The sequence below is a fragment of the Petaurus breviceps genome, unplaced genomic scaffold (assembly GCF_028583685.1).
Source record: "Petaurus breviceps papuanus isolate PSGF00001 unplaced genomic scaffold, PetGlider_PUasm1.0 90792, whole genome shotgun sequence".
In the NCBI taxonomy this organism is placed as follows: Eukaryota; Metazoa; Chordata; class Mammalia; order Diprotodontia; family Petauridae; genus Petaurus; species Petaurus breviceps.
The window spans coordinates 3,399,653-3,410,352 of NW_027187347.1; the positions used below are offsets into that span (position 1 = coordinate 3,399,653).

A 10,700-nucleotide genomic window follows, 5' to 3' on the forward strand; every position below is an offset into this window, starting at 1 on the left:
TAAATCAGGAGGATGTTGTAACATCCAAAAAACAGATTTCAACAAAGCATTTGACAAATTCTGAAGTTATCCATGTGCACAGGCATTTCCTTGTGCATAAGAGGAAGGAAATAAGCACTTAATGAGTTCCCATTATGTACAGGTACTTTACAATTATTACTCCATTTTATCCTTACAAGCCTGGGAGGCAGATGCTCCCTGGGTACCTGGGGACTATGATCTACTTATTACAGTTGAGGAAACCAAGGCAGGAAGAGGTTAAGCAACATCCATTCAGTGATTAAAGGCTAGGTAAGAATCTCTGAGATAAAAGATGCCCTAGTTTGCCTTCACAAAAGAATCAGTCTGGGAGGGGAAGAGCTTCAGATTTTCTGGCCAGAGTAGAAACAATTGCTATTTACACTCACTCTGCACCATCAAAACTCAAACAATGAGCAGGTGAGGCTTGGACTGGGCCAGAATGATTTGGGTTTAAAGGCATAGTCAAGTAGCTCCATTTGCATCTCAATGAGCTTTATCAAAGCCTGGTTTACTGGAGCTATATTTCAGGAAATCATAAATGAAAACTACATGAGACAAGAACTAGAAACAATGCTTATAAAGAGCAGACAGGCAAATTTAGATTGACATGGGAGAAAAATTCCTAAGGAGTGGGATGGTCTTCCTCAGGAGATGAGAGGTTTCTTATCTCTAAAGTTCTTCAAGAAAAGACTGAATGACCACTTGGGCATGCTATAGAAGGCACTTTGGATTAAGGACAGGTTGGACTACATGGTCTCAGAGGAACCTTTCAACTATGAGATTCTTTGAGTCTCCATGTAAGTAAAATGGCATGTTTCTTGTAATTATAGGTAAGGCCCTTCTCCACCAAAATATTCTAGCTAACTTGCCATAGAACCTGCATACCTACCATGATAGATTACTTTTCTTTGAGACATTGCTATCTCTAAGAGTCCTCAGTGTCACTCCCTCAAAGGTATGTGTACTTGTTGTCATCACTCCATAAACACCCTATTAAAGATTTGATTGGGGTGGCTAGGTGGCTCAGTGAATAGAGCACCAGCTCTGGAGTCAGAAGGACCTGAGTTCAAATCCAGCCTCAGACACTTAACATAAAAACTAGCCATGTGACCTTGGGCAAGTCACTTAACCCCAATTGCCCTCCAAAAAGAAAAAAAAAGATTTGATCATTAGATTATTTTCCCAGGCGACAACTGGACGGGAAGAGTTACAGAACAGGTCAGTTTTATGAGAGAGAGAGTGATTGCCCCTGGTACTTACCACGGCCTCTACTTGGTGTAGGTAACTTTTCACTTTTAGCTGCAGTTTATCAATCAGAGTTTGCATTTTATTCAGATTTCTCTTATCTTCCTCTGCCTGAAAGCAGAGAGGACATGAATGAACATAATTTAGGAAGGGCAAGCGGACCCACAAGATTGAAAGAAGCCTCACATCATGAGTAAATGGTGCAATTATTTCGTCTTAAACATTCTTGTTAGTGAGAGTTAATCATTTATTCAATGGAATCATTTCTGTTGCTCTGATGTACAAATTGAGCATTTTGGGCTCTTAAAATTCTTATATGGTCCCTCTATGTCTCTATCTCTATCCCTCTCTGTCTCTCTTTCTCTATCTCCCTGTCTCTGTCTCTGTCCCTGTCTTTTACAATCTCTGTCCCTCTATGTCCCTGTCTGTCTGTCTCTTTCTCATGGTTTCAATTAGCTTTCCCTTTGCAGATGACTTAGGAAAAGATTGCTAGATTGGGAGCCAGAGGACTGGGATTCAAATCCTGCCTCTCTGCAAGCCAAGACACTTAACCTTTCTGGGGGGTTCAGTTTTCTTATCTGTTAAAAGGGAGGATTGGAGTGGATGATCTTTAGAGTCCCTTTTAACTCTAAATCTATCCTATTATGACCCTCAAATCTTTATCAAGTCGTGACTTCTTACTCCTGCTACAGTTCCATGTTTCCAACTGCCTACGCTTTGGTTTCAGTTTTTGGATATGTTGAGCTGAGAATTATTTACATCTTTTCCCAAATCAACACTCCTGCCCAACTTTCCTGACTTTCAGTGACAGAACCAATATTCCAATATCTTAGTCTAGAAATCTCTGCAATCTCTTAACTTCCTTCTCTTTCACCCTCCCTGTATCCAATTATTCTTCCTTTGAAATGTCCTTCCGATTTGCTTTTCCTCTCCATTACCATTATTCAGGTCCTGACTATTATAACATTCTGTTTGCTTTTTTCCCTGCCTCTATTTCTCTTCTCTACAATAGTCCTATGTACTGGGGCTAACCTCATCTTCCTGAAACTCTGCTTTGGTCACTTCAGTCCTCCATTCTCTAATCTACAGTGGCTCTCTATTGTTTGTTTCACCAAGTTCAAACCCTTCCGCTTGTCTCCCAAGTAGTCCATGATCTGTTCCCACTCTATCCATTTAATTTTATCTCTCACTACTCCTTAACATAAACCCAGAAGTCTAGTCAGGCTGACTTACTCATTACTCACCACATTTTTTTTTGGAGGGGGGAAAGGCTGGGCAATTGAGGTTAAGTGACTTGCCTAAGGTCACACAGCTAGTAAGACACAATTTTTTTAAACTGTACCTGTAAAGTGTAAGAGATTGTATCTATTTATGTATAGGTGCAGAAAATAGTCTACTCCTTAATTCTGTTCATAATTTTGCTGTGTTGTTGCATGCCTTAATTAAATGCTTTTGCTAATAGGATTTATATGTCTCTGGTATTGTCTAGAAAGAGACCAACACATCAGATGGGGACTTGAGTTATGGACTGAATAGTTTTTACCCCGAAAATAATTATGTTGAGCTTGATAGTGAGGGGATATTACCAAGGGTGTGTTGGTACCAGTTCTTCCCCACAAAAAATATGCGCATTGCACACCTTGAACTTTCATTGACATTTTCTTCATCACTTTCTTAAGTCTAGACAATTAATAAAACAATAAACGAAGCCAAGATTTATAGCATTTGCTCATTTCAGAGGTGAAAATTTAGCAATCATACTAAAAAATTAACAATCAGCTCTAGTGAAGCAATAAAAGCTAACTCCAGCATATTCCTAGACCAAGCTATGCTTCCATATAGAAACAAAGCTAATATATAAGTAAATATGAAAGCATTCTTCAAGACATTGAAAAATGGAGGAAATTGTGTGTCATTGGTATTTTGTTCAGTAGTAACATTGCTTAGAGAAAGAAGCAAGAAAAATGAATGGGAGAATACAAAAATTTTATTAATAAGGAACACAATTCATCCTCAGTGGCATACACATGAGTTAAGAAAATAGCTGCTCCACCAAGCAGAAGCCGATTAGCATAACAAGGCAGATAACCACCTCCCTTTCCGGGTTTTTGAGGGGCTTAGCTGACCACATGCACCACAAGGAATTTTCCTAGGACCTCATAGAATCATGGGATCAAAAAGTTAGAGTTAAAAGGGACCCTTTGGGGTCACCTAAACCCAAACGTTTTATAGCTGAGAAAACTGAAGCCCAGAGATGTTAAGCAACTTGCCCAAGGTCAGACAAGTAGTTAGTTTTAGTTCTGGGATTCAAACCCAGATCCTCTGAAGTCTAAACCAAAATGCTTTCCATTGTACCATTGCTGCTTTCCATTCTCAGCTTAGCCTAGAAAAATATCTAATTCCAGGGTGAGTTGCACATTCTTGAAGAGGATTGAAGGAAAAACTCTACAAGTAATGACCATACTTTGTATTCCCTGAGCATGTTCTCTCTGAAAATATCACAGCCCTTCAGAAACATTATCTACTGCCAATTACTAACACCATCCTCCCTGTTATAGAGGTGGAGAAATGTTGGCATGGAGGTCAGACGAAGAATCAGAGGCAGAGATCAGAATAGAATCTTGGTCTCCTGACTCCCAGACGGGCTGGTTCCAGCCTGTAGCAGCTAGATACGTATCAAGCATCCTTTATCTGAGAAAGGTCTATAAATTACTGCCTTTATACTTTTTTTTGCCTTTCTACTTTGAAATTAGCAAGTGAACTGTATTGTAGCTCTGATGTGGCTAGAGCAAGATGGGGTCTTTTGGTTTGTATGAGTGTACTTTTTCCCCCTGATTGATTTTCATTTTCTCTGGCCTATTTTTTTCTTTCTCTCAAATGCATTGCAGTTGCTGGCTTGTATTGTTACTTCAGAGGTGCTGAAATCAACTTGTGAGACTCTTTGGAGGTATGGTATTTTTCTGTATCCAGAGAGAAAAAAAGACAGTGACCAGCACACTAACGGAGGAAATCTACAATATTAATAAGGTCCCATGAGATATCATTGAGTAAAGAATATTTGAGCGCTGGAAGTGATAAAACCTAGCTGATAAATAGCCTGCTAGTAATATATCCATGCTGTAACACAGATCATTAGTGGCTGTGCATCTTTGAATTTTTGTGGGACCTGAAAATTGGGAGCAGAACTGGCCATTCCCTCCGCTTGAGTCCAGTTCCCTCTCACGCATCCCACTGTAGCTGACTTGGCCTGCCATCCATTCTTTTCACTTAAGCCCTGCTCTCCCCCAGCTTCACACCGAAAGTTGTCTGTCTGAAGGAGCTGTAGACTCCAACTGTGAAAAATGACTTGAGTATATAAATAGGTTTTCACTTTTAATTGCGGCTTGCCAGTCAGCTTGGCTTCCTGAGAGCTCTGAAAGGGGAGGGGCTCACCCATACCACTAATAGCATGGGGGACCAGGAAGGGTGAGTCAGTATCTACAACGAAGGACCTACAAAGATGGAGAGTGAAAGCAGGGGAAGAGAAAAAGTCATTTTATATTCGAAAGACTGCATTTCCTCCTAAGGGAAGGAACAACAAGAAAAAGTAAAACCACAAAAACAACAGCAATAATACTAGTTAGCATTTCTTTAGTCCTTCAGGGTTCAGCAAGTCCTTTGCATTGTTATCTCATTAAATTCTCACAATGCTGTGAAATAAATGCTATTATTTAATCACCATATTACAGATGAGGAAACTGAGGCTATGAGAGGCCAAGTACCACGTATCACCCAAGATCTCACTGGTAGTAATTGCTTGAGGAAAAATTCAAATTCAGATTTTCCGGACTCCAAGTCCAAGGCTGTATCTACAGTAAGACCTCACTGCTTCAAATAATTTTCCCACAGTACCTGATGAGTCAGCTCCACGATGGTTCTCTCATATTTACAGGTTCCATCCAGGGCCTTAGAACCCCGACTTACTTCACATTCTAGTTTACTTTCCAATTCATGGATCTGCAACCAAAACATTACCTCAGTCTACTGGTTGATGGAAAAATGGGTTTTTCATTAGCTAACCCATAAAATCATTGGAAAAGGGGTAATTAAGGGATACTGTAGAATCTTTCTATGTAGTTACCTTTAAAAATATGGTCATCTGTTTGGGAAAAATTATCTTTCTTGAAGACTGGACTAGAACTGAAAAGGACTTTTGAGATTTTAAATGGTCTATTTATCAATCATGCATGAACTAGCCCAGGGGTGGGGAACCTGCAGCCTCGAGAACAAATGTGGCCCTCTAGGTCCTTGAGTGCTACCCTTTGACTGAATCCAAACTTCACAGAACAAATGCCCTTAATAAAAGGATTTATTCTGTAAAACTCAGACTCAGTCAAAAGGCTGCATCCAAGGACCTAAGGCTGCATGTGATTCCCCACCCCTGAACTCGCCTGTTTCTCTGATGGTTCAAAGTCTAATTCAGATGTGAGAAAGGTCTAAGATTTTAGCATCACAAGAAAAAAGATGAAGGAAGTCTTGAATCTTAGGCCCACATTTATCCCCCCCCTTTTCCCCCATATTTACACAGCTCTATTCCTTACTGGCAAGGAAAGAGATCAAGAGCAACAATGTCGGATATCCCCACACAAAGCTATTAGGAACATTATGTTCCATTTCCCTTGGAACTCTACCTTTCTCAGGCCTGTCCATGAAATTAGGGCTTTAACTCCATAGTCCCACCCAAAGTCTGAAATCACTCCCCTAAACCTCAAGGAATTTTTTTTGTCCTGAGTTCCACACTACTAGGAGGTAGGCCCTCCTACCTCGACCACAGCGGTGTTTTCTTGGAGAATATTCAAGGCTTACAGGTTACCTGATCTTGGAGTAAGATACTGTATTAGGTGGTTCAAAATTATCTTGGGATAGGCAGTCAGGGGCAAGATGGCAGAATCTCTACTATATCTGCCCATTTATTTGGGCCATTTTGTTGTAGAAATTAATACACATATGTATAAGTGTATATATATATATATATATATATATATACACACACATATACATGTATAGGACAATTATATATGATTATATATAAATATAATGGTCCTGTACTACATACATATATATGCATATATATAAGTATATAGCAGATCATTAAATATGTATTATATATAATAGTCCTGTATTACAATAGCTTTATACATGCACACACATATAAGCATATATATGTATATGTGTATATGTATGTGTATATCTATGCATCCATCCATCTATTCATCCATCCGTCTATCTATCCATCTATATCCTATACTACCATAGCATCATGGCACACATAACATTTAGAGTGCTGGATTTGGAGGAAAGATGACCTGGATTCAAATCCTGCCTCTACTACTTACTAGCTGCACACTTATGCACAAGCCACTTAACTTCTCTGAGCCTGACCTCATCTACAAAATAGTGGCAGGAATATATCTACTTCACAGGGTTGTGAGGACCAAATGAAATGAAGTCTCTATAGTATTTTGTTTACCTTTAAGTGCTATCTGAAAATCATCAGTTGTTACATAGGTTGTAACATCTGCCTTATTTGCATCATTCTATAAGACAACATATTGATCATTCAATTGCAAAGCCCTTCGAGGCTTGCAAAGTACCTTCCTTACATCAGCTGCATAAACTAAGCAATATAGTTATCTGTCTTTTTTTTTTTTTTTGCTTTTTGGAGGGGAGAAGGTAGGGGAATTGGGGTTAAGTGACTTGCCCAAGGTCAAAGGACTAATTTTTGAATATTCATCTTCTTAAGCCTCAGTTTCTTCATCTGTAAAATGGGAATAATGCGTGCATTGTCTAGGATCACAAGGTTAAAAATGTACCTCTCCACTACATACTGCCTTTCAGCACTATAATTGTGACTATGCTACATCTCGAATGATACATGTGTATACACAGACTATAAATCTATATTCTGTGTCTATGCTTGATTTCAAGTTCCATTGTTGGGGTCTTAGATGCCACGACTGAACAGCACTTGTCCTGCCTTCTTTGTGTTCCCAATATATCTCCGGCTGCTTTAGTAATAGGTCCTGATGCGTCCTACCCCAATTCAAAGCCAAGCCCATACCCTGGATTCCAGGTTCTGGATGTGCTTACTGCCCCCCTTCAGAGCACTCTGCTCAGCATCTTCTAGTCTTTTCTGTAGGTCCTCAATGGTCTGTTCCATATTGTTTCTTATCCTTTCCATGTGAGTACAGGTGTACTGTTCTTTCTTCAAATTCTCTGACAACAATGCTGCCTGGAATGAGAAAAAGGTGACAGTATTCCACCAGCCACCTTTACAATATGGTATAGTAGATAAGGCACAAGATGGGGAGTTAGGAAGATCTGGGTTCAAATCCTGCTTTAGACTCTTACTAGTGGTGTGACCCTGGGCAAGATAATGAATTTGTAAATCTCAGTTTTCTTTGATGTAAAGTGAAGCAGTTTATTCTTCTCCTGCCAGAGAGGTGATAAACTTAAAACACAGTGATATACATTTTCATGCATGGCCAATGTAGAAATTTGTTTTGCTGCTTATGTTGCATGTTTTGCTGTAGAATTTTGGGTTGGTTGGTTTGCTTGATGGAGGGGGTAATGGCAGAGAACTTACAAATGTATGGAAAATTATTTTTAAATCTTAATAAAAATGAGGTAGTTGGATTCAATGGTCTCTAAGGTACCTTCTAGTATATCTATAATCCTATTGTATTTTGAGGGTTTGGTGAAGTGATAGGCCTCACTACTGCCTTTTTCCCTCCATCTTTTAACCTCTCTGCAGCTATTGTTGGCTTCGCCACCTTTCAGTTTCCACAAATTATGCATGTTTAGGTCTTGGGAAAAGCTGGAGGAAGAACAAGCTCAAGGCTGCATTGCAGCCCAGATTGGCAACATCACATGAGACATAGATGTGCATCACATGAAAGATGGCAAACCCTACCATATACTGAGCCAAAGAAAACATGGAAATCTATGTAGTGGGAAAGGGAAGGTGTGGAAAAGTCTAGATAAAAATAGATTTCTTTTTTTGGTTAGTAAAGCACTATAAAATACAAATATGCATGTATACATATATATATATACACACATATACATGCATGTATACATACAAATGGAGAGAGTGAGTGAGAGAGAGAGAGAGAGAGAGAGAGAGAGAGAGAGAGAGAGAGGAGAGATCTGTTATTTTCCGAGTGTAGGGAATTCCCAAATGAGGACACTTCCTCTACCAATACAGGTCAGTATCTTCTCTATAATCTAGAATCTTAGATTCTTCCCAAGAATTCTACGACCTAGAATGACTTGTCCTTGTATATCAACCAGTATATCAGAAGCAGGTCTTGAACCCAATCTTCCTGACTCTGAGGCCAGAACTGAGGCCCTCCACTATGCTATATTGTCTTTCTATCCCATTACATTAATGTACCACAATTTACTTAACCATTCGTCCTAAAGTCTTTTTTTTTTTCTGTTTTATTTAATGCCATAGATCACAGAATTAGAGCTATTAACTGTAGCCTTCAAGAACCTCGAATCAGGCCACTATTCGCGGTACCTATGAGCAGGGCAGAATTGGGTTAATTCTTGTTTATGAATCATACCCCTGGCTTTAGCCTCATGTCCATTCTCATTGTATTTTACTTCATTAAGAGCTGCCCTTCATGCATTTAGCAGTTCCTGGGAACACTGCCCTTCAGAATTAAAGCTTATCTATTTGTCAAGTTCCCAGCCATCTGCCTAACACCAAGCGTGTGAGAGATCTCAAGAAAGACAGAGAGGACAGGACGTAGCATAATTTCCTGAGACATCTCCAGACGGCCCTATGCAGAGCTGGTTGAGACTGAATGGATTTGTGGAGAGGCTCTGGAGGAGTTTTTACTTCTCGAAATCGTCAAGGACAGCTTAATAAGACACCAGTGTTAGAAAGAGTTTCAGCTTTTTATAACCTGCTACTGCATAAACTTGTCAAACAGAGACAAGAAAAAGGAAAGAATTCAGCAGAGATAAGCTACTCTCTGGGGATAAGAGTTCACAAACATTCAGATAATTGTTTGTTCTTGGATAGCAAACACATTTTCAAGCTTTCTCAAGCCACCACCCATCTCCCTCCTGTGTCTGCTTTGATTCAGAATGTCTGAGTGACAGTGCTCATCCCCGTCTATACTTCAGCACTGGCACAGCTATTGGGATGTAGTGAAAGTCTTTAGAGGTTTATTGATCAGGTCAAGGTATAATTAGGAATTCTCATGACATTTTGTGAGGGAGAGGGCAAGTGACTGGGTATCACAAAGGACAATCCATTCCATACCCCAGAGAGTCCAGGCCATACCTCTGTGACATGGCCAATAGTTCTTGACCAACCAACCTTTGAAAAGGATGTGGTTGCTAGCTATGGAGGAAGGTGAGTTGTGGGAAAGTCATTTCATGATTACAGGACTAGATATGGGTAAGAGAGTGAGGAAGAAAGCCCCCTTTGGATGTTGGCACCCTAAGGGAAAAAATCCCTATTGCTTTGTGCTAGTTATGACTGACTCAGATCATTACTTGGAACTATGGACACTCAATCTTCTATTCTGTAGGACTCTAACAATCCCTAAAGAGGATTAAATTAAATAATAATTTCTCTGAATCTTTCCTTCTTTCTCCTTTTGGACCCAAAGTGCCAGGTTTTGCATGGATTCAAGACAGTAATATTGTCAATGGAAGAAAAACACAACTCTATTAAAGAGGAATACTGAAAGTTTCCCAGACCCCCAAATCTTTCTCTATTAGCCTGCTCTCACCTCCCAGGAGGTGTATGAGTTATTTAAAAAAATGAAAGTAAGTTTCTTTCCCACTCACTGACACAAACCATTACTGACTTGAGGCAAATAGCTATCTGAAAGCTTTCTGCAAGAAATAGCAGGAAGCTTATGATGCTTCTAGAACACAGGACATATTGATCCTCACATTACTAGTGGTTTGTATCCCTTTTTTGCTTCCTTCTCATAAAGGGTTTTACATGGATCAATTCAATTATCCTCATTACTTCATGAAATAGGAGAAAGATGGCATTAGCTGGTTTGGGGTTTTTTTTTCAATTAGACAATTACAGAGACCAACTGACTTCTTCCTGATCATGAGGCAGGGGAATGGAACAGACACTACCTTTGTTTGTTGCCCCATATTTGATATTGTCCCTCAACCATAGTCCAAGACTGCCTATAGACAACAGTGGAGAACCAACTGGCTCCTTACATCAGCAACTGCCTTCTTAGCTTTTTCTTTGGCACTCTGACATTCTTCCATTGCATCTTCTAATTCTTTCTTCATACGAGCACTGTCAGTGTCCCATTTTTTCTTCAGGGTAAGCAGGCTTGTATTCTAAAGAAGGAAGGAAGGAAGGAAGGAAGGAAGGAAGGAAGGAAGGAAGGAAGGAAGGAAGG

General features: G+C 39.7%; 1 protein-coding gene across 1 annotated transcript in view; it reads right to left on the bottom strand.

Annotated features, from left to right (window-relative positions):
• The window catches only part of MYH15 (myosin heavy chain 15), a 100,578-nt gene that overhangs the window by 13,823 nt on the left and 76,055 nt on the right, over window positions 1–10,700 (bottom strand). Inside the window, 4 exon segments of the mRNA XM_069069910.1 lie at window positions 1,282–1,377; window positions 5,158–5,262; window positions 7,367–7,537; window positions 10,513–10,638. Coding sequence (XP_068926011.1) covers window positions 1,282–1,377; window positions 5,158–5,262; window positions 7,367–7,537; window positions 10,513–10,638 — 498 coding nt within the window.